Source organism: Branchiostoma belcheri, unplaced genomic scaffold (genome assembly GCF_001625305.1).
Source record: "Branchiostoma belcheri isolate BF01 breed outbred unplaced genomic scaffold, Haploidv18h27 scaffold6, whole genome shotgun sequence".
Classification (NCBI taxonomy): Eukaryota; Metazoa; Chordata; class Leptocardii; order Amphioxiformes; family Branchiostomatidae; genus Branchiostoma; species Branchiostoma belcheri.
In genome coordinates this window covers 6,645,182-6,670,094 of record NW_017804242.1, presented here as the reverse complement: position 1 = coordinate 6,670,094, position 24,913 = coordinate 6,645,182, and the positions used below count along the sequence as shown (strand labels likewise).

At 40.9% G+C, this 24,913-nt stretch overlaps 1 protein-coding gene and 3 long non-coding RNA genes across 5 annotated transcripts; 1 reads left to right on the top strand and 3 right to left on the bottom strand.

Annotated features, from left to right (window-relative positions):
• Positions 1-184: 184 nt before the first annotated feature.
• On the top strand, positions 185-12,720 carry LOC109482311. The gene is given in 5 exon segments (XM_019784995.1): positions 185-195; positions 303-2,392; positions 5,026-5,951; positions 5,953-7,157; positions 10,467-12,720. Coding segments are annotated over 5 exon segments (6,486 nt in total).
• A 3,225-nt stretch (positions 12,721-15,945) lies between these two features.
• LOC109482541 lies at positions 15,946-17,602 on the bottom strand. The gene is made up of 4 exons (XR_002140963.1): positions 17,528-17,602; positions 17,243-17,280; positions 16,478-16,509; positions 15,946-16,083 (listed from the first exon to the last, which is right to left on the bottom strand). It is a non-coding gene; the product is annotated as an uncharacterized LOC109482541 (long non-coding RNA).
• Positions 17,603-17,852: 250 nt separating this feature from the next.
• Positions 17,853-21,505, bottom strand: LOC109482542. Its single transcript, XR_002140964.1, has 4 exons — positions 21,284-21,505; positions 20,861-20,902; positions 20,447-20,496; positions 17,853-17,897 (listed from the first exon to the last, which is right to left on the bottom strand). It is a non-coding gene; the product is annotated as an uncharacterized LOC109482542 (long non-coding RNA).
• Positions 21,506-21,638: 133 nt separating this feature from the next.
• Positions 21,639-23,985, bottom strand: LOC109482540. Of its 2 annotated transcripts, XR_002140962.1 has the most exons (6): positions 23,946-23,985; positions 23,056-23,095; positions 22,652-22,723; positions 22,389-22,429; positions 21,989-22,079; positions 21,639-21,655 (listed from the first exon to the last, which is right to left on the bottom strand). It is a non-coding gene; the product is annotated as an uncharacterized LOC109482540 (long non-coding RNA). The 2 variants fall into 2 exon arrangements; XR_002140961.1 differs by lacking the exon at positions 23,946-23,985 and having other exon boundaries at positions 23,056-23,395.
• Between the last annotated feature and the right edge of the window lie 928 nt (positions 23,986-24,913).

Sequence of the window (24,913 nt, the reverse complement as noted above, 5' to 3'; positions counted from 1 at the left end):
ACTAGTACTGTTCCGCATTATTTTGTCCAGCAGGTCTCATCAGCAAGCAGGTGACCTGCCGCCATGTTTGGGGGCTACGATGATGAAGATGACAATGCCGGGGATAGCAGCAATGTCCATGAAGATGAAGATGAAGAAGATGTAGATGAAGAAGATGTAGATGATGAAGATGTAGATGATGAAGATGAAGAAGATGTAGATGAAGATGTAGATGAAGATGTAGAAGATGAAGAAGATGTAGATGAAGAAAATGAAGATGAAGAAGATGAAAGTAAAGAAGATGAAGATGAAGAAGATGAAAGTGAAGAAGGTGAAAGTGAAGAAGATGAAGAAGATGAAAGTGAAGAAGATGAAGATGAAGAAGATGAAAGTGAAGAAGATGAAGAAGATGAAAGTGAAGAAGATGAAGATGAAGAAGATGAAAGTGAAGAAGATGAAGAAGATGAAAGTGAAGAAGAAGATGATGAAGATAAAGAAGATGAAGATGAAAGGAACAATAGCTATGACTTTAAAGATGGTTCCTGCTGCTATAAAAACCACACCCAAGGACGCGAGCTCCTTGCTGAACTTGTCAGCCAGCGTGAGACTGGGACATTCCTTGATGTGGTTGTACAAGTCGATGGTAGAGAGTTCCCCTGTCACCGGGCCGTGTTGGCATCCACGCCGTACTTCAAGGCCATGCTGTTGTCAAATCTCACCGAAAGTAGTTCAAGGGTCATACAGCTGCGTGAGATAGACTCCAACAGCTTCTCCAAGATCCTGGACTTTCTGTATACCGGGAAAATCCGCATCGGTAAAGACGACGTCCAGGACATTCTGCAGACGGCACACATGCTGCAATTTGACAAGATTCTGCAGTACTGCCGTGAGTTCATCAACGACAACCTTGATCTATCCAACTGTCTCGGCGTCATGCGCCTGGCCGACATGTATGATTTTCCTGCCATAAAGAGGAAAGCAAGAAACATGGCAGTTTTAAACTTCTCAAACGTCACACAAGATGAGGAGTTCCTCAGCCTTTCAGTGAAAGATCTCGTAGATCTACTTGAAGGCGAGCATCTGAAACCAGTGAAAGACATGAATGAAGATGACATCGTGCATTCTGTAATCAGATGGCTTCACCATACCCCTGAGATCCGTCAAACAGCGATCCCAATGATATTCAAAGAGATCCGTTTATCGTGCGTGAGAGTCAGCGTGCTACAGAAGCTGGAATCACACCCTGCGATACAAGGGTCCGCAGAATGCTTGGCAAAAGTCACAGCGGCTAAGGAGAAACACCTTCTCGGTACAGATCATGTAGAGGTAGAAGATGCGAAAAGTCATAGGCAGGAAACACCAGACAGCTTAGCAATCATTGTCGGCGGCTGGAAGGCAGTCAAGAGACCACACAATCCTCATGACGAGCAGTCCATCCCTCCGCAGCCGACAGCCCTGCAAAGCATAATTTGTTTTGATCCAGACATTCAGCAATACTACGACATCACTACCCTCCCAACACGTGTCTCCGGCTACATGAGCGTGGCAAGTGCAGGGAGACACCTGTACGTGACAGGTGGGCGGGTCCATCCTCTACTCGGCCAGGGTCCCCATTCTGCCCCATCCAGGCAAGCCTTTCGGTACGATTTCCCTTCGGACACTTGGCTTAGGTTGCCTGACATGCCTCGCGGCAGGGCAGGGCATCAGTCGGTGGTCGTTGACGGGAAACTCTTCGTGGTCGGTGGTGACGCTGAGGAGGGGACGTCTTTGGTGACCATGGATTGCTATGATCCTGTAGAGGGGGCTTGGATGAAGATGCATATGCTCCCGCTATTGCGAACTTCATCAACCTTAAAAGTAACGACCTTCGGGGACAAGGTTGTGATCATTGAAGTGCAGGAAAGCGCGGATGACCTTTCGATTGATGGCGATGCCACGTTTCTGCTCGAGGCTCGCATAGGTTCTAGGATCCAGCAAGGTAGGAATCAAGGAAAACTAAGTGTCCATTCGTTAGATGTGAAAACCAATGTTTGGCAACACGCCTATACCTACGTACCCAGGCGTTCTCTGGAGCACGTTGACATTCTCACGACTACTGTACATGACAAGCTGTACATCAGTGGAGGGCTGTATGGCGCCAGATACATCTTCGATGCCGAAGAAGAGACCCTAAATAAGGGCTATGGAGGAGATTTGAAAGAGAACGTCCTCATTTGCGAACGAAGTGGGGACAATTACCGCTACATGAATGGCCAGGAAGCCATCATGGGTACCATTTGTACCTGGTATGGACGCATCTCCACAAGGCATACGCGCCTTCCCTTTGCCTTATTCGGCCACAGCTTCCTCCAAACCAAGAAGAGCAGCGTCGGGTGGTACTGCCGGGACCTTGAAGTACTGGACAAGGAGAAATAGGAATCGGATGATGAGTCTATTTACTCGATCGGAGCTCTGAGGGACTCTTGACTCACAGCCCAAATGTGTGTGACGCAGAAGTCAAAACACTAAAGAACATCACTTGTGTTAACAAATGTGTTAACAAAATACAAAAACGTGCATGGGCATGGGTATGGGGATACCATGTTACTCCCATAGTAAAAAAAAAGCCACTCGCCTAAAATAACACCATGACGTCCAAATGCCAGGATGATGAAATAAGAAGCCATTAGAACTCCAACGCCAGCTACATTTGTATGTACATTGATGGTCCATGATTAGATAGGTACAGGTCATTCATGTCAGATACTTCTTGTATACCGTGATTAAGGTTCTAAATAGAGCCAGGATGTTGTCACCCATGGCCAAAATGTAACTTGCTGAAAGACATTCATCCTATTACATTCTATCTTTATCCTGCATTTTTTTCCTTGATGTTTCCTTCCTATTATTTAGTATGTTCACACAATACTAACCTAAGTGGGGGCTTGATGTCCTCTGAGCAGTAACAATTAACTTGTTTGTAAATCATTGCATGTTTTTAGATGTTTAGAGACCCACCAGGATTTTAACTGTTAATTGTTGAAAGATTAAGAACAGAAAAATAAAATCACACAAAGTGCTGATGCTGCCAGTGCCACATGTATTGTCTGCAATCTAGGCGTGAATGGGGGTGTCCAATTACTAGTATTGTATTTGAATACACGAGAAGAATATGGACACTACTTAAGCAATCATATACTGAAAATCAATCGGTCGGACCCACTGTGAACACATAAACACGATCAATTTCCCGCGGAAGGATACTTGCTCTGACTCGAGCTAAAAACGCCGACGTCTGCTTGAAAGAATACCCATGATTCCGTGCGCACCGAAACTTTTTTTCCCTGTTGGTCTCGGTCGCTTCGTGTCCGAGGCATTTTGATACTTTCATTCACTGACTGAGGGGGCATAAACTGTTGAACAACATTGCAAACACTGCTGTTCTCTACGACGGAATCATTTGCAGGTTGGTTGACTGGCTATTCGCCTAGATCGTTATGTTTTGCATGCCATTATTCGTCGCTGGCGTAACCAGACCATTTAACTTGAAAACCAAATTTGGTAATATATAATTCGTAGCAGCGGCACAAATTTAACGTGGAATCAATGAATATGCTACTTACTAACCCGTAGTTCTTTTGAAGTGTACTTAACGTTTAGTAGGTACATGGAATTTTCTGTAAAACGGCCTGTTATTCGTACTGGTTTCGGTAGTCAAACATGTCTCATACTGTCCAAAGTCTGTCTGTAGTATTGTTTGTTTACTAGTCATGAGGCTTTAGTTTGGGTTCCAGTGGCCAGAATGTTCCAGCGTCTACGGCCTTCTATTCCAGTCATAGTTTACAAAGTACTACGTATTTTGCCTACGTCACACTCAACCTGGTAGGTTACACCGCGCCTGATACCCAACAGCAACATGGTAGCTTTATCATGAAGTGTGTTCATTTTGTTTTGAGATACCGTTCTTTAATTATGACTGGCCTAGTTGTGTGCCTTCATTACGCCAGGAATAGGTAACTTTTTATGTGTGGTTAGAAATACACGTCACAGCCACTCCCATGTCACAAGATTGTCTCAAGCACAGACTAGGGCTACAGTGGTAGGGAATTAGCCTCTACCAGGCTTCGAGAGGCGGCTGGGAAGAGTAGAAATCGGCCAAATAGAGAGATACCATGCCAGGGGAGTTTGTTGGGAGAGAACATTTTGCCGCACCCGAGTGCAGACAAACCCTCCTGGCATGTTATCTCTCTATTTGGCCGATTTCTACGTCGGGAATAGCCTCTACCAGGCACCGTGGGTCGCAAAATGGAGCTTCTCTGGCCGGCTAACTCCCTGGTTTCATTCCTTTATTTCGACCAATTTCTACTATTTTTCCAGCGATCCGCGGTGCCTGGTAGAGGCTACGTCGGGAATGCTTCCTAAAAGATGTGATCAAACTTGTGCACAAAGGGCACAAGCCGCATGGACCTGGCACCCACCTTGTTTGGTTAAATCTATCCTCTTGTACTCTATGTACGCATCAGCTTATTGGCTACCAGCTCTGTGTATTTAAACGTGCCAAAGTCTACTGGTAGTCCTTATATAACAATCTCCGTTACTGCATACAAAGGTCTATGTACTACCGGCTCTACTTTTACCGTTTACTTTTGAAAGAAGACAAAAAAAGGCTGTTTAAAAGAGTACCCATAAGCCCGCGCCCCCCCGAAACTGGTACCCGGAATTTGTTACGTCATTCGAAGTATATTTAAACGTTTGCTGGTCTCGGTCGGTTCTTGTTTGAGGTATTTTTATATTGCATTTTATGTGGACCGAAGTGCCTATGAACCTTTCAATAACATGACAAACGTTATGACTACTGTCTCAGCGGACATTAGGACTGTACCATTTAAAGGTTCGTAGGTTAGTTTCATAAGCCATGTTGATCATGATGGACTTTGGTATAACATATTTTTGCTCCATGTGTATGCATAGAACAGGTACGCCATGTATAAGCCTAGACCATAACAACTCCCTACCGAAACCATAGATATAATTTACATGTTAAACGAGAATCATCTTGTCCAACAGATTCCATCTACTTGATCCGAGTGAACCGCCATGGCCCCACCATGTCCTGGGACTATGATTCTGATGATGACGATTACTATCATGGCTCTGGCTACGACGACTATGAGGACTATGACTATTACGGCTATGACAGCGATACTTCGTATTTAGACAGAAGGAAGGGGGGGACTCAAGAAGACGGCATCCGTCGTTTCGAAAACCACACCCAAGGACGTGAACTCCTTGCTGAACTTGCCAGCCAGCGGAAGACCGGAGAATTCCTTGATGTGGTAGTGCAAGTCGAAGGTAGAGAGTTCCCCTGTCACCGGGCTGTGTTGGCATCCACGCGGTACTTCAATACCATGATGTCCTCAAACCTCGCCGAGAGTAGTTCAGAGGTCGTACAACTGCAAGACGTTGACGCCACCAGCTTTTCCAAGATCCTGGACTTCCTGTATACCGGGAAAATCTGCACCACCAAAGATGACGTCCAGGACATTCTGCAGACGGCACACATGCTACAGTTGGGGAAGATAGTCGAGTACTGTCGTGAGTTCATCGAAGACAACCTCTGTCAGTCCAACTGTCTGGGCGTCATGAGTCTGGCCGACCTTTATGGTTTTTCTGCCTTAAAAAAGAAAGCAAGGGACATGGTGGTGTCAAACTTCCCAGACGTCACTCAGGAAGAGGTATTCACTAACCTTTCAGCGGAAGACCTCACAGATCTACTGGGAGACGAGCACCGGAAAGTCACGAATGAAGACGACGTTGTCGACTCTGTAATCCAGTGGCTCGACGAAAACCCAGGAAACCATCAAAAAGCAATCCTGAGGATTTTACAAGAGATCCGTCTGTCTTGCGTCAAGGTCAGGGTGCTACAGAAGCTGGAGTCACACCCTGTGATACAAGGGTCCGCGGAATGCCTGGCAAAAATCACAGCAGCTCAGTAAGGAGAAACATCTTCTCGGTACAGATCATGTAGAGGTAGAAGATGAGAAAAGTCATAGGCAGGGAACACCAGACAGCTTAGCAATCATTGTCGGCGGCTGGAAGGCAGTCAAGAGACCACACAATCTTATTGACGAGCAGTCCATCCCTCCGCAGCCGACAGCCCTGCAAAGCATAATTTGCTTTGATCCAGACATTCAGCAATACTACCACGTCACTACCCTCCCGACCCCTGTCTCCGGCAACATGAGCGTGGCAAGTGCAGGGAGACACCTGTACGTGACAGGTGGGCGGATCCATCCTGTGGTAGGCCAGGGTGGCCCACCTACCCGATCCAGGCAAGCCTTTCGGTACGATTTCCCTTCGGACACTTGGCTGAGGTTGGCCGACATGCATAGGCGCAGGGAAGGGCACCAGTCAGTTTTCGTCGACGGAAAACTCTTCGTGGTCGGTGGTGACGCCGAGGGGACGTCTTTGGTGACCATGGATTGTTATGATCCTGTAGAGGGGGCTTGGATGAAGATGCATGTGGAACAGCTATTGCGCACTTCACCGATCGTGAAAGTAACGGCCTTCAGGGACAAGGTTGTGTTCATCGAGGTGCAGGAATACACCGAGGACCTAAGTGCGTTTGGCGAACAGTTCGGCGTACAGTTCGGCGTTGCGATGCTGCAAGGGTCTCGCATGGGCTTTAGGATGCAGCGAAGCACTGATGAAGGAAAACTGTGTGTCCATTCGTTAGATGTGAAAACCAATGTTTGGAAACACGTCGCAATCTACGTAAACAGGCGATATCTGGAGAACGTCGACATTCTCTCGACTACTGTCCATGACAAGCTGTATATCCGTGTCGGGTATACATTTATATATGACCTCTACATCTTCGATGCCGAAGAGGAGACCCTAATCGAGCGTGGTGAAGGAGATTGGGAAGAGACCATCCTTCGCACGCAATGTGAGCACAGCGACCGCTACGTAAGACAGGATGGCATCGTGGATACCATTGGCCACTACGAGTTTGGAGCCCGGAGGCAAACGTACAGAGACTACCACATCCCCCTTCCCTTTGCCTTATTCGGCCACAGCTTCCTCCAGACCAAGAAGAGCAGTATCGGGTGGTACTGCCGGGACCTTGCAGCCCTGGGGAAAAACGGCAAACGAGAGCCGGGGTCACTCAGTGAGCCTACTGGAGCTACGAGCTCTGAGTGACTCGAGTTAATTCACGTTTCACGTTAATCGTGTGAGACAGGAAGAAGCCAAACACTTTTAAGTAACATCATTTCAAGAATGAAGGACTGCCAGAAAACCTGGTTGATCAGATAATGTGATCCCCTTCACCCCAAGATCTGCTTGGATCTGCTTGATTAGATGGACATAAACCACTAGTATTTTGTGCCATAAAAATGAGCTCTACATGTACTGCACCAGATCACCGTACTGTGGCAAGGCTATTCTAGTGTTTCCTGCGCTTACAAACAGCTGTGAATATTTTGGATTTATGCATGCTAAGAATGGTAAAGGCCAAATGATCACTGCTGGTATATTGTGATAAACATTGTCAACATGATCTGCTCTAAGATGTTGTTCCCAACAAGTAACTGATCACAGAAGACAAGTTGTGTTTTATCTTATCCTAGATTTAATGCATATGCACGTACCTTATTAAGTATGTATGTTCACAAAACCAGAAGCTAAGTTTGATCACTTGATGTCCTCTGAGCTGAGCAGTAACCACCATTGTGATAAACACCCCTTTGTAAATCATTGTTTATTTTCGGATGTTTAGAGATCTAACAGGATTTTTTCTTTGCTAACTATCATTTGTTCAAGGGTCAATGAACAGAAAAATAAATCAATAGACGAAATGCTGATGTCGTCAGTGTGTATATATTGTCTGGAATCAAGGCGTAAATGATATATTGGTACAAGTACCTTCAAAGCATATTGAAGAGGGTATATAGGGTCATTGCTGTCAGTTTGTGAGCTCTGTATTGTGCCACGGTAAAAGATCTAATATAATACTAGTATACAATTCAAACTTGTAGGGCTTGCTATATTTAAATGCGCCAAGCTAAGTCGTCTATTTGTAGTCCTTATAATGATTAACGTTATCATAACAATCTGAATTGCGGCATACAAGGGTCAACGTACTACAGGCTCTTTCTTTTTGGAATCATTTCTTCGCTTGGGAGGACACATAAACTGAAAAATAGCAAAAACATAGTGCACCTGCTACTATAAACTGGGCTTGCTTTTGAAAGAGGTGAAAATGTCGGCATAAAAGAGTACCCATAAGCCCCGCGCTCCAAAACTAGTATGCGGAAGTTGTCACGTTGGAGGCTACATGTACGTTTCCTGGTTTCGGTCGATTCTTGTTCGAGGTAACCTGACAACATTCTGTGCATTGAGACGTCTTGAACCGTCGAATATAATATTATAACAAACACTGCTGTTCTCTGACGAAAGTAGGACTAAGCATTGGAATCATTTTCAGGTAGGTTTGCAAGCTACCTTCATAAGCCACGTTAAATCATGATGGACTTTTAGACTGATATTGGTCCCTGTATCGAATAGTTGTTGACCCAAATGCACAAAAATGGACACTGTGTGCGTCACAAAATGGCAAGCTATTGTGTTTGTTCTTAGCCGCTCCCATGTCAGAGTTGACACTTTGACATTTCAGTAGTCGCATGGCTCACAATAAGGCTTAAGTGGAAAAACCAGTTACAGCTCATTTACATGCGTAAGTGATTCCGTGGCGGATCAGCGCGGAGATATCTCTGAGATTGCTCTCCGATTTGTGCTTCACAGGTGAGAACATGTTCACTGTATACATTCTAAATCTCCGAGGAAGGTTTATCAAGCTACACTTTATCAACTACATGTATAGTACACAGCAGAAACCGTCTGGAGGTCTATGTGTTACCATAGCTGCTAACTCTGTTTGAAAAGACTAGAATTGTTTTAGTGACAGGCTTTCTCTGACCTAAATCAACTAGAACGATTTACGCTCAAAAGTTCCTAATATCTCGTTCAGAAAGTGGTTTATGGTTGGTGTCAAAGTGGAAGCAATTGGTGGGGTACGTACACATACTGGACGTGACCAGATATCAATTGCAGTCAGTGCATTATCTATGTTCATTCAAGTGAACGATATAAATCGACAATGAGACCGTGCTGATAATTTATCACCGTTCATCATAGCCGATCGCATAGTTCTCTCCAGAACGCCACAGTTTTGTTCTAAGTGCAAAAAAATTGGAATTTGCAATTGCACTATCACGTGACACTCAGTTTCACAAGCAAGCTATGATGTTTACCAGGCTGAAATGGTGCCCCTCCCACGTCAGAGATGTGAAAGTTCATAGTTCACATAAGTGAACCAACAGGTTAGACATGATTGTATGCAGAAGTAACAGGTCTCGATCCCACGTCAGACGTGTTCATTAGTTTGATAAGATATTTTTGTCACGTTCAAACAAGCTTCTAAAAATCACCAGTTTTGAAGCAACAGTTCTGATGCTAAGTTTCAGTGCATAATGATTTGTTTCAGATATAGGATTTAGCGAATAGCGTAGAGAGGTTTATTTTGTTCGGTGTGATAATTGTAAAGAGTCCCTCTAAATTGTAGTCCTTCTAATGATTAACGTTATCATAACAAACTACATACAAGGGTCTACGTACTACAGGTTCTTTCTCTTTGGAATCATTTTTTCCTTGGGAGGACACATTAACTGAAAAATAGCAAAAACATAGTACACATGCTATCATAAACTGGGCTTGCTTTTAGAAAGAAGTAAAAAAAAAAAATTGTCGGCATATACCCATAAGCCCGCGCGTTCCGAAACTGTCATGCGGAAGTTTTCACGTTATATTATTAAAGGGAACATTTCCTCCTCTCGCGCTCGGTCGGTTCTTATCCGAGCTTTAAGTATCTTGATAGCATTCCATGCATTTAGACGTGTATGGAGTGAAGAATTGTCAAACGTTACCAAACCCAGCTGTTCTCAGTGGAAAACAGGGCTGAACATCGGACTTACTTGCAGGTTCGGGTGGGCCAGCTAGCTTCATAAGGTTTGATAGTGGACTTTGACATGTAATTATGTTTCCAGGTGTTTCAAAAAGAGAAAAGAATGGGCAACTAACAATAGATGATAGGTACTCAGTAGTATATAGAATTGTTGTAATGTATAGATCCCTAGCGCTTAGCATTAGATTATAGCGTTCCAGTATGCAACACTCATGTTTTGCATACTGCATATCCTCTTGTGCATTTAAATTTAGCCCTTCTGGGCAAGAACATGCAATAAAGATTCATATCATATATTGTACATGTATACGTACTGATTTGCGTCGCAAGATTGTGTCTCCCTGTAGCCATGTTAAAACTTCCCTGCGTTTATTTCTGTCCAGCAGATTTCATACTAGAATACCAAGGAAACGCGGCATGCTCTGGAGCTATGATTCTGATACCTCGAGTGACGACAACGACTATAAATTTAATGATGAATTCGTTCGGGTTTGACTGATTCTGCACCTGATAACCCGTACCACGACAGTACAAGGGTGGTAATCCCTACAATGGCCCGCAGAAGGAGAGACAGAGAATCAGACGACTATGATGAATTGGACCAGATAAGTACTATGACCTTGACTGATTCTACACCTGATAACCCGTGCTACGAAAGTACAAGGCCGCCAGTACCCCCACCATTCCGCAGAAGGTGCTATATGGAATCTGATGACAGTACGCCGCCGCCGCCAGTGCGTATACGCCCACCACCCCCACGAATACGATACCGCAGAAGGTGCTACATGGAATCTGATGACAGTACACCGCCGCCGCCGCCAGTACGTATACCCCCACCACCCCCATCATACATGGAATCTGATGACGGCTCCCGTCTCTATGCCAACTACCTCCATGGGGTCGAGCGTACCCATCTTGCTAAACTTGACAACCAGAGAAAGGCTAGGAAATTCCTTGACGTGATGGTACAAGTCGATGGTAGGGAATTCCCCTGTCACCGGGCTGTGTTGACATCCACGCCGTACTTCGAGACCATGTTGTCGTCCAACTTCTCTGAAAGTAGTTCAAGAGTCATACAACTGCGTGAGATAGACCCCAACACCTTCTCCAAGATCCTGGACTTCCTGTATACTGGGAAAATCCGCATCGGTAAAGACGACGTCCAGGACATTCTGCAGACGGCTCACATGCTACTGTTGGACAAAATTGTGGAGCACTGTCGTGAGTTCATCGAGGACAACCTCTGTTCGTCCAACTGTCTGGGCATCATGCGCCTTGCCAACCTGTATGGGTTTTCTGCATTGAGGAAGAAAGCAAGGAACATGGCAGCGTCAAACTCCCAATACGTTACACAAGATGAGGAGTTTCTTGGCCTTTCGGCACAAGAGCTCGCAGATCTACTCAGAGGCGAGCATCTTTTTTTGTATTTTCTTTTTAAGAACGAAGTCGAAGATGACGTTGTCAGTTCTGTTCTAAAATGGCTCGACCATGCTGAGCACCGTAAGTCCGAAATCCTCATGATTTTACAAGAGATCCATCTGTCTTGTGTGAGAGTCAGCGTGCTACAGAAACTGGAGTCACACCCTGTGATACGCGAGTCCGCAGAATGCCTGGCAAAGATCACAGCAGCTAAGGAGAAACATCTTCTCGGTACACAGGTAAAAGGAGAAGATGCAAGTGTTCCTAGACGCGGGATATCGGACGATCTGGCAATTATTGTCGGTGGTTGGAAGGCAGTCGGCAGAGAGCCAACGCCCATGCAAAGTATAATTTGCTTTGAACCAGACTGTCAGCAATACTACCACATCACCACCCTCCCAACACCTGCTTCTGAGTACATGAGCGTGGCAAGTGCAGGGAGACACCTGTATGTGACAGGTGGGCGGGTCCATCCCGTGGTCGGCCAGGGTCCCAAATCTTTCTCCAGGCAAGCCTTCCGGTACGAGTTCTCTTCGGACACTTGGCTGAGGCTGCCCGACATGCCTCGCGGCTGGGCAGGGCATCAGTCAGTAGTCGTTGACGGTAAACTCTTCCTGGTCTACGCGACGTCTTTGATGACCATGGATTGCTATGATCCTGAAGAGGGGGCTTGGATGAACATACACGTGCGACCGTCACTGCGCCCTTCATCGAACTGGATGGTAACAGCATCCGGAGACAAGGTTGTCATTATCGTGTCAAAGTCAAAGATCACGGACGTAAAACACGGTTGCTTCTCGTGGTTCGAAGAAGAAGGTGGACTTGAGATTGAGGGAAAGTTGTGTGTTCTTGCGTTTGATGTGAAAACCAAAGGTTGGAGCTACGTCGATATCCAGATGGATGAAGTCAAGTCAAGTCAGTCCTTGGTGGAGGACATGGACATTCGCACTACTACTGTCACTGACAAGCTTTATATTCGTACTGAATATACTAGTACCCAGCATTCCAACCTTTATATCTTCAACGCCGAAGAGAACACCCTAACGAAGGGTGATAGAGAAGATGGGTGGGTGTTGGAAGGGGACGTCCTTCGCGCGAAATGTGAGCACAGCTACCGCAACGTTAGAAAGAAGACCACGGGCTTCGCCATCGTGGACACCATTTGGTATGGGTTACGTCACAGGCAGACGCCCCTTCCCTTTGCCTTATTCGGCCACAGCTTCCTCCAAACCAAGAAGAGCCGTGCCGGGTGGTACTGCCGGGACCTTGCATCACTGAACGAAAGACGACGAGGCTCAGCGTGTAAAATCAGACGGTGAGTCTATTGAAGGCCTATTGAGACTTGGGCCCTATACGAGACATAAAGAGCCCAAAATGCACGCGAGAAGACTTGAGCCTTATTGGTGTTAGCGAGGCAGAACTCAAGAGACCACATGTAGACTATGAGTTCTTGCAAATGTTTGCCTCATTGATTATGAAAATATGGTCGTAGTTGCCATAATCTATATTAATTTATGGTTTTATAAACTCAAAGTACAATACATTGCGTGTGAAATTCATATCCTTTGGCAATGTTTCATTTCAATGTCCTCATTACCTTCGCCAAGAAGGTTATGTTTTCAGAGGCGTTCGTGTATGTGTGTGTGTGTGTCTGTCTGTCTGTCTGTAAACACGATAACTTGAGAAGGCCTTGATGGATTGTCCTGATACTTGGTAGGTGGATAGGTCTTGATGAGACCTCAAAATGATTAGATTTTAGACCCCCTAGCGGCTTGTTATGGTACTGCAGCAGAACTTCCGGTTTTGATATCTCATGATCTAGACATGCTATGGTAATGAAACTTGGATGGTAGGTAGCTCTTGTGCTGGGGAAGAAGTGACGTGAGTTTGCTCTGGAACTGCAGGGATATATTCTTGAAAATATTCAAAAGGGGATAACTCAAGAACCGGTTGACGGATCGTCATGATTTTTGGTATGTAGGTAGCTTACGTGATGCTTAATATAATTATGTGACAATTATGCAAATATGGATGTAATTTGCATAATTTATGGGGAAATTCTATAATTCAGCTGCATTCCATGATACTTGATAGGACAATTGAAGCTTGTGACATTGGTAATTGACAACGTGAATCACAGGCAGATATTGATTATGTTAATAATGACTTAATTTGCATAATTAATGAGAACATTTCATAATTATGTAATGATAATTGTCTGGAATTTCATACTTGTGGTATTTGAAAGTTAAGTTGAGGTGAACATCATTAAACATAATTTATTCAAATCAGGACCTCATTTGCATAATTAATTAGGAAAAACTAGAATGCATTGTTTGTTAATATAAGACTGTCTTTTGGTTTAGATTATGATAAAATGATATAAATCATGAAAATTAGATTCCTATTTGTTACGTCAGGGGGGAATAATCTAATGTATAATTTGTCAGTCATAAAGATTAACATCATTTGGCGAAGGTATGAGATCGGGGAACTCTAGTTAATTATGCAAACGACACCAACATAAACATAATATATGCATAGTGATGTTAACCTTTAAGTAACCTATCATTCACCATTAAGGAATCATAGGATTTTCACATAACTTATGCAAATTAGGTCATTATTTGTATAATTGGTATCTGTTGGTGTTCTGCCAGCCATAGATTACATAAAAAAAATTATAAATACATGTATGAAAGTACTTTTATATAAAACACTGTAATCATAGAATTTCCTCCTTAATCATGTCAATTAAGTCTTCATTTGCATAATTTGAATCAAGTTATGTACATGTACATCTATCTCTAAGCTACCTACATACAAAAAATGATGAAAATACGTTTCTTTCTGAAGTTATTTCTTTTCAAAGATGTTGCCAAACTCCCCTGCTGTTCCAGAATCAGCCGCTAGGGAGATAACCCACACCAGTTATTCCTGATAGGGAAAGCTATCTGTCACCAAAAAGTAAATACCATAGCATGTTCAGGACAGAAGATACAACAACCGGACGTTCTGCTGCAGTACTAAAGGTCAGCCACCAGGAGGCCCATATTTGACCTCGACCTTTGTCTTCCTACAACCTACCAAATATCATTAGTGTTCTGGTGTTATGATGACTACCAATGTGCGAAAACACACACAGACCAAAAACAATACATCCATTCTCCATGGAGGTAATAACATCAATTCAAGGATTTGTGTCTTGTGTCAAATTGCGGGTGCCAATATCATGCCATGTTACACCCATTGCAAAAAGTAAGTCACTCATTTTGAGCTGTAAAATAACGCGATGCCTTTAGGGATCAGGCCCAATGTCAACAATAACAATCCTTTGAACTCAAAGTTCAGTGATGAAATTGACCAAAATTTTCTAACGAAAACAATTCATCGTAGGACCCTTTCCCACCATTGTCTCTATGACAATGGATTTTGTTATATTTACATTGTGCTTTGAGTTACATCATGGAGGTTTAAGGCTCTATTATACCGCCATACTTTCATATAGCATGTTGTGCTATAAAAATGCTAGTAATATATGGCACATTTTATTCATAATAGGGCCTAAGAAAAAATGTTTCCTGTTTCGGTCCTGAAAAATTAGGGTCAGAAGGTAGGGATTATCATTTTTTTTTGGAGACTTCAGCAATCTCAACTCTAGTGATCCTACTTAAACATTATAGTTTAACAAAGTAGCATAAGGACAACTATATTTCCAATGTCAATGTTGGAAAAACGATTGTACAACACTTCATCACTTAGGTGTTTGATCATGAAGCTAAAAAAGATCAGCTCTATGTCCCTCGCTGGGGTCCACAAAAGTCTCGGTTCGGCAGTTTTTTCTAGGGTTGGCCGGGAAACAAGATGTCAGCTAGAATTTTTTCCTAGGCCTAGTTGTTTTTTTGTTTTTTTTTTGTTTACATCATTTTAAAGTGCTAAAATCAATCCTGTTAGCTACCACTGTTTTGGACTCCAATATATTTAACACACTTGCTCAAATGTAAATGGCTGGATTTTATACAAGAGTATGTACACCTGAGCTGGAGATGCAAATACATGTATATGGAATAAACTGTTTTTGCCACACCAAGTAAGTTTAATGGATGACGTCCTCTTGAGACCCTACATCTAAATTGGGTGCAAAAACAAAACAAGATGCCTGGATTTGAAAGACGACAAATGTAAGAGGACAGAAATTGAACAAGAACTCAACCAACCAGTCTTATGCGTACAATAAATCAGTGGCATACACAGCAGTTGTTTCTTGTGCTCATTTACCCATTTTGCATTAACTTTTCTGGTTTCACGTTAACCTTATGATTTGCAGCACTGTCGTGACTGTTTGGACATTGTAACGAGAAGCAAATTTTTTTTCTGCGAACTGGCCAAAATCAATGAGCACCCAAACATCATCCATAAAAATTAGTTGGTGTGGCCTTATGCTGTGTCATCCTCCTGATTGAATACAACTCTACACTGACTTGAATGTTTTATATAATGAATAGCAACAGAACATCAACAAATAAAACGGAAGCCAGCAAACATTTCATTGGAAATATTTAATCTTTCAAGAACGGTTCAAACGAACAAACTTGAAAAACATTTGTCATACAGTTTCTTACAGTTCTTTTTTTAACAAAGGGACATCCAGTAGACAGCCAAGTCCCCACTTCCTCCCGTACCTGTAAAGTAGAAGAAATATGCAAATTACATCAAAGAAACAGTTGACTCATAATCAAGAAAATGAGTATTATATACTATTAAGATGGAAGCTCATAACTAAATGTTCATTATGAAATTAAGATACCAGCACTCTAGTGCATACTGTTATCTGTATACTCTGTTTATGGAATACAGTAAGTGCATTGATTACATTGTGAAAATACATTAAAATTTGATATTTTGTAATCCATCAGGAATGCCGTGTGCATCAGTCCTATCGATCCATATATTTGTTTTTTCATAATCAGTCTACACTTGTCATAAGAACCCAAGTCATCATCTGCACAGTGGCATAGTAAGTGAGCAATATTTAGGAAGTCAGAATAAAATGTTACACATGAAAACTTTGCGTACCTTTCAATTCTTGCTTGGCTGGTCTGCAAGTCCTGCAGTCATAAAAAATAATAAAAAGATGGTTAGGAAAATAAGTAATAAGATTCATAGACAAGATTTCAGTTGTTTTTTTGTGGTCTTGCAGTCAGTGTATGCTTTTCTAAACATCATCTATTCATTTGTCCCTATCTGCAATACATGGTCATCACACTGCAAGACCTGCAATTATTAATATTATCAGTAAGTAACAAGGTAATAATACTTCAGCTACATGTGTAAAACTCATTCACAAAATGTTATTTCCAGAATACATGTATCAATATACAGATTATGCGACATTTTAGGGGGAGACAGGCATATACATGTATTACTTTCAGCTATAACATTGAAATAAAAAAGGTTGATTTTCCCACACAACCAATAAAAATTGTTACAACATGTAGTGTTCTAGCCAGTATCCATCTTTTTGTCATTTAATGGGTTTTTGCCACTAATGTTGGACAAGAGTTTTCACCCAATCTGCCTTCTTTGACGGATAAAAATTGGCTGGTAAAGATATGTAAAGGGATGTTATTAAACTAAGCTTACTCTACCAGCAAAATTTGATGCTCTAAAAATGCAGAAAAAGCTTTTTGGGACCACCCTTTTGTGCACTTGGAGTCACGTCAAACAAAATTGAGATGGAAAAAAAATTCAGGCTGACTAGAACACTGGCTATGTGCTACTAATAAACATATAAGTGACTTAATTAATGTACAAAGTACATAAATAATGTACACCACTTACATGCAATATGTGTCCTTGCTGATACATTTGCTGTCATTCTGAGACAAAAAATAAAAAGACACAAGGTCACAACTCAAAGGAAACAAACTCCTTCAAACTGTTTCTATACACTGAACTTGCAACATCAGAGTAGGTTAGGGAAAAAACACATCACACTAATGTCAGTAGTAGTTAGTTCATCATGTTACAAGTCACACGCTAGCACTACACTAAGTTAAAGTTAAAATTAGTTTCTGTTAACGCTAAAACAAAACATTAAGTAACAGCAAAGCAGGTAATGCTTACATGTTAACTTGGCTTTCCAGGTTCGATACTTTGTGTATAGAGTCAGTGACGCCACCTGGTAAAACAAGCAGAAATTGCACGAACACGTAAGCACATTTACATTGACAAGTAAAACTGTATACATGTAGCAGTACTAACTCAATGGTGGTATCAGAAGTACAATTTGTCTTCACATTATTTCAGTGAGAGAGTTCAATATTTGTCATCATGTACCTTTCAAATTATTTAGGCTATAAAAAAAGTGTAATACATTGTTCAACTCGCACAGAGAATTAGCTATGCACTGTTATGTATTCTGTGAAAAGTATATTAGTCCAAATTACTTACTTCCAGTCCACAAATCCTATAACTGTTCGCCTCTTAGAACATACTGTATACGGAAAAAAGGGAAATGCAGTTAAAATCAAAATCAAATCAATTGCTTCCTACATCAAACTTGTTAAAAGCTGGCAAACAACCGAAAATGTTTCTAACATTAGTTTTAAGCTACCAGTTTACATTCAACACCTACGGTATAATACAAATAATACACAAAACAACACCTCAGAGTTTAGAAACTACGGGCTAGATGGTCATATCACTGAGACCCTCATTTGGCAGAATTCTTTCATCACTGGTGTTGTTAAGTGTACTTTTATAAGTACACATGTCAGAAATAAGGATGTTCTCTCTTCACTGGTTATCAGAGAGATTCCCATCATCCTTAGTCATCACTCACTGTGTACCACATCATTACTTCCTGTGTACTACATCATCACTTCCTGTGTACTACATCATCACTTACTGTGTATACATCATAACTTACTGTGTACATCATCACTTCTTGTGTACTACATCATCACTTCTTGTGTACTACATCATCACTCACTGTGCATCACATCATTGATAACTGTGTACAACATCATCACTTAGGCCACACCAATTTAATTTCTTGGTTAACGGATTTTTCTAGAAAAAAAATGGAGCGGGCGGGCGAAAAAAAAATAAAAATAAAAATTTGAGACCACCTGCCATACAGCCATGTAGTAAGCAATCCATTAAGTTAAGTTACAAAATGATATAAGACATTATATTAGACACTTATTGAACTGAAAGGACCATTACTACATGTACATGAGCAACTTCTCTTACATCCCTTTACAATTATTCGTATTATTTTGCAAGATACACATCTTTACTGTATGAACAACAAACTGTCACTGAGTGTCAGTTGACAAGACTCCCATCCAACTGGTTTCACTTTTATTCATCTTTCAAAGTTCCAAAGAGTGGTTTAAATCAGGGTGCTCTGTTCAGATCCCATTGTTTTCTTAGTTCAGGGCACACAGCTTACCACTGGGCTGGGCATTCTATTGTGTCTGGCTGTATGGAAGTTATTTAGAGCTTGAAATGTACAATATCCTAAATATATGCTTTAGACAAATTTCCAGGATCTCCATGTGTAAAAGTTATTGGCAAAAGAATTAACTACTTTTACACTAAATTACAGATATTTTATTTCTTTTTTTATCTTTGCCCAATTCCCAAATACTACCGGTAGTATACATTTTATATTCCCCATTATACACTTTAGGTATGCTACAGCTACATTATACTAGTACATAGCCATCATTCAAACAAATAGCCACATTGACACACTCTTCAAGTTGCCACAAATTCAATGGTCTAGGGTTTCACTATAAAGTCTTTGATGTAATGGGGATTTTTATTTGTAGGGGGAACCATTTTATTAAAAAATTTAGATGTAATAATTGATGCATTATTTGCAATTGTACTCCTGTTTATAGGTATCTAAATAAGATATAACTTTGTTAAAATGCCACATGCACATGTAGTATTTTTCACAGAGTAATTTCTATAATTAAAAGAACCTGTTTCCCCCTACTCGAAGTGGACTCTTCCGACCGTGAGAAAGTTAGTGAATGGACTTACGTGCATGGAGGACTTTTTACTTTGCCAAATTCCCATGTTTGTGGTAGGATTTTGTACTTTTTGAGAGTAATACAGTTTGTGATGCCAGAATACATTGTTATGTCGTGTTATTTTTACATATTCCCTGGAAAAAAGATCGTTTTGAAGGTGTGTGTGCATGTGCCGCCCAGGCCGAGTTTATACGTTCGGCCGATTACTTTTAACGCCCGTTACTAGCACATGTTTCCGACACAATACGTGTTTCTAAATGAAATATAATATATATCTAAAAGGGAGATGATATGTTGTTACAGGCACGATGACTTAATCTGCCGTACGTTTGACTGTCGTCAGTGAAGTTTTGTCCCATGAATGGTGACATGTGCGAAAGGGGTGGGGGCGAGTTCTATATACAAAATTAATTTTTTTTGACGAACTTTTGAAGAGGCAACCTAGCTTTCCGAAGAAATTGCACAAAGAAAAATATTTCTGCCTTGAAGCAATGTATTTTTAACGCTGTTAACTATGCCCAAATTTTGAAAAATTACAACGTACGGGGTGGATTTTGGGGCCCCAATTCGGGACCCGAGAGTATGGATTTTTGTTCTGTTTTTATTTTTATTTCATTTTGGCAAAAAAACGAAGCGGCGAATCCGTTAACCAAGGAAATAAATTGGTGTGGCCCTACTGTGTACTACTACTACATCATTACTGTGTGTACTAATGATGTCGGCAGAACATAGGCAGAACATCTCGTTTAAGGTTATACTCCCATAATATTTAAGGGTGAAATTGTTTTAAAATGTGTTAGAAAAAATATTTCATGCAATGTTGGCAAAACAAGAAGTTTGAAAAAGCTAGGTTTCAAGCAGGCACAGTGCATTCTGCTGACATGCTCACATAGTGCCATACAATCACCCAATGTGTACTACAAAGATTTGTTTACAAATAAAAGTTTTTCTTGCAGCATAACTCAAAATTCTTCCACACAGAAATGACTTAACTTACCAACTGATAACTGTCCTTCAGAATAAGGTAGGCCTTGATATCCATTTTCCCTATCAACACAAAAATTATCATAAATACAAATACAATCCATATGATCTACCAGTATATGCGTAATACTTGACTATGCCTCAGATATATACGGGCTTGATGTAGAATCATGGATTTCATATTGGCAGAATCGAATTTCATCATTGGCATAGTACACATCACTATATGGTTAACTTTGGAAGAACTGCCTTTCAAAACAATCTTTTTGACAGAAGTTAGTTTTCATGTATGCAGCCTGGTTCTAAGTATGACAGTCTTTAGTCTATACATTTGTACATTTGTAGACATCACTACATTTTCCCAAAACAAGTGGATGTCTTCTCTTCCACCTGAATAATGTAGATTAAAAAAAGATCTAGAAAATACCTTTTCTGGGCAGCTGCTTTATGTGCCAGTGTCTTGTTCAGTCTAAAAAAAAGACATTTAAATTTATTAATATATGCTAATTGAGCTAGTGCCTTGATGCTCACTACATGCTGAATGATACATGGTCAGATAGAGCTAAAAAGTGAACATCAGGAAGTTCAGCGTTGGTGGAAAGGATCATCATACCCATGTCAATCTAGTTTTGTTTCTAGGAGAAACAAACAGCAAGTTTTCCCTATATCAATGATAAAATATAGCCTTGTTTTTACATTGCACAGCATACTTTATGCACAACACTCATGCATACATGCACACAATCATACATGTACATACACTCTTCAGCTACAATGTCACACACACTTCAGCTACAATGTCAGCTTAAAAAACGTTTCTAAATCTTTCTTTCAGAAAAGTATTACGAACCTCATGAATGAACGGCAGCATCGTTAATGTCATTTTTCCTGCCACATCTGCAACAAAAAGGGCAGGGTTAGATACAAAGGAATAAAAAGATCTTGCGATCATTTCGGAGTTATCAAGGCTGTCTCAGACGGACAAAAACGTCCCCATGGTTGGTTTGCGTGGAGAGTCAGTTAATGGGCAATGCGATATGCAATCATCACCGAAGCCTTGTCTCAATGTTCTTAGAAAAACTTTTGCTTCATCTTTCTTTTCTTGGACGTTAATAAAAGCAATGAAACTTTTACACCGTTCGTTATGAACTAAGGACCTATTAATATTTTAACAAAAATAAAAATCTAAATGCGTACCTTGGTGGACCCTGCTAGTGTTAGGCTGAAATAAGATTTAAAAAGACGGATGTTACTTTAAAAAAAATAATAAATGGTTTATGCTATTGGCCAAGCTTGGTGCAATCAGATAGGGGCGAAATGTTTTTCTTCACTTACATTCTGTTGAACTATGAAATCATCATGTTGTCCAAGCTTTCTATTTCCCCACATCTTACCACTTGAAAGTAGAGTTAAAAATCATTAAATGCACAATAAATTATCTGCTTTGTTACACATGGTAGATCTTTTCTAGATCCGAAATTTAAAAGAGCATTAGTTTTTTTTTTTCCAATCGAAGTTCCAATCTTTTCAGACTGCACGTATTAGGCAAACATACCCTTAATTTTTATGTCCTCAGATGTATACATGGTTTCCTCATGGCCTTATCCTTTTCAAAGGACTAGCTGGGCTCCGTGGAACAACTGCATCTGAAACGAATGCAAAATTGATTTGTACAGTAACATGATGAAACAATTGGGTTTGAAGTGATGTGGACAGAGTTAGGGGTGAAGTTGCTTGTGTTGACCTCAGGTGACACTTGTGGTGGTCGGTATTTTTCGTCACATACGCAATCATGAGTAGCAAATATAAGCATCATCGGTCAACACATTCTAGGAAAGCTTGTTACAGTTACCAATACAGTATACTTAAAGTACTGTAATTAAAGTTGTGCTTTCCTTGTAGTGGACTTATTTTTCAGTGAACAAAGGGAAATGTTTACTAGTACAAGTACACACCTTGGTGTCAGAAGACTCCTTATACTGCACATGACGTCCAGCTGTAACATACCAAAAGAACAGATTAAACAAAATTGCAATTTCTAGTTAGTATCTGAGTCTGAAGACTGAAGCTTGGAGGTCAGATAGGGGCGAAATGTTTTTCTTCACTTGCATTCCGTTGAACTATGAAATCATCATATTGTCCAAGCTTTTATACAATGTAACACATAGTTACTGCTCTTCTTAATTTTTGACATCTTTGTGTTTCAAATGATACCTACCAAAATATCATGGAACGGGGCCTGCTGAAATTATTGGTGTTCTCTGTGTCCATGGTACACGTGCGAGATGTGCTGTCCAAGAAGATAAAAATGCTGCATGTGATATGATATAATGACTTGTACAATTAAATTCTATGATATATGTGGCAAGACATATACTGTTATTCAATGCCTCAGCTTGTTCTGTAGTAATAGTGAACGAGAAACTTGTATCAACAATTTGATTCTGAGCTCCTCGGAGTTCTTCAGAGGCAAAGAATGATTGAATCTATATTAGACTATAGTACAAAATGTAGTTCGCTACAAACTAACTAAAACCTTAGTTAAGGTAACCTAATTTTCTATGCATTTACTTCCATAAAAATAAAGAAAAACACATGAACCAGTCAAAAAGAAATCTGTACCTGAAAACTCCAGCACTGCTTTTCTTGACGCCATCTTGACCTTGAGAAAAGATTAAAATTTCTTGTTTCAAAATCTGCTGATGAGAATTTGAACTTGACTACACAATTTTTGTGGTAAAGGTGATAGCCTCAGGAAGCATAAAATCACCACAGTCAAGTCATGACCGCCGAATTAAGTCCTCATCACTGGCTTGAAGATCAAAGATTTGTATAAAATTTTCACATGGGCAGCAAACAGATGCGGTGAAAGGGCTGGGAAAATTGTTAGAAAATGAAGGGGGAGGGACTAAAATTTATGAACTACGCAACTGTTACAAATTCATTTTTTTAAGTGACGTAGTCAGGAAAGTCTGCCACTGAAAATGATTAAAACATTTCCCAGACGAAGACCTTAAACTATTATTATAGTTTTAAGAACGCAAAACGGGGTCCGCTGAAAGGGGCATGGTTGAAAAAATTTATGCACAAACTGGTGAGCCAGAAAAGTATATTTGATTGAAATCTGACCATTTCAGAGCAATTTTACTTCATACGTCGCAAAAACGCCTAAATTTTCCCAAGCATCACATCTTATTGCGTTACAAAATAACTTAAGACGATGGAGAAGTCAGATTGCAAAAGGATGGCATGGATTTTAACTCGATGGGCGGAGGAGATGGGCAAAATTTTCTGTGGCGGCGAGAAGCCATGCCATGATCCCGCTAACACGTGGGCATGCAAACTCCCAATTTTCGCTACATTTCACATAAATAAAGCGTTACAAACCCTCCCGTCTAAAGCATAAGACTTAATATAAGCCGGCAACATGTATCTTGGGCTTCTAGAAAGAAAATCAAAGAATATTCTGGAGTAATTACAAAGTTACATAACGGAGCACGTCAGGTACCAACCTTCGGACGAGACAGCAGCCTGGAAGCTTCGGGGTCAAAGTGCATTGCAGACGAGTCCAACTGAAATAGGGGTGACGGACGAGTCCAACTGAAATAGGGGTTACAGACGAGTCCAACTGAAATGGGGATGTCTCGTGCGTTTCGGAGAATAAGCCTTTGAGATTTGATTGTTATGAATCAAATTATCTACCTGCTCAGATCTATACAAATGGAACATATAACGTTAACGTTACATATATATGATCAAACTACAACATGTAACGTTATAATGTTATACATGTAAGTCTAAATACTGGTGTAAAAGCAATTATGGGATCGGGTGATAAGTTCTGCTTTGTTGCAAGTTACTAGTATAATATTTCAAGTTTTTGCGTTGCATCGGAATTTTATTTAAGACTTTATACCCCTAAGTTATCACTGATTTTTTATAGTCTCTCAGCTTTTCCTTCTCTCTCACTTTACATATTAAAATAAATAATTTTATATTTGGTGCATATGGTCCACATGTCAAGTTATCTCGTATAGTACCTGTCTAGTACATGTATCTATATTTCGAATAACAGTTAGACGTGTTTTTCTCTCCGTGTCATGTAGGATGTAGTGTTGTAACTTGTATGTAGGACCACACACCACAGGAAGAATAACAACCATGTATTGGATCCAAAAAAAGTGAGCTTCGTTGTGTTTACAGTTTCCCAGTTGCACGTGTATTTCACATGTTCCACGCTGAAATGTGCTTTAAGCCTGCTTGGTGTAACGTTAACAATTAACGTTATAGGATTCCATGTATCATGTTTTTTGTTTGTTTTTTGTTTGTTTGTTTCATGACAGAGAGATCCTCGCGGGTCTTCTATTTCAGGATTGCAGATTTCATCGTCACTTTTAGTAACCGTTCGTATGCCTTCATGGGTAAAAATTACTGTAGTTCAATTGACGTGGCCGTATAATATTGCACCAAGTCAATGAGA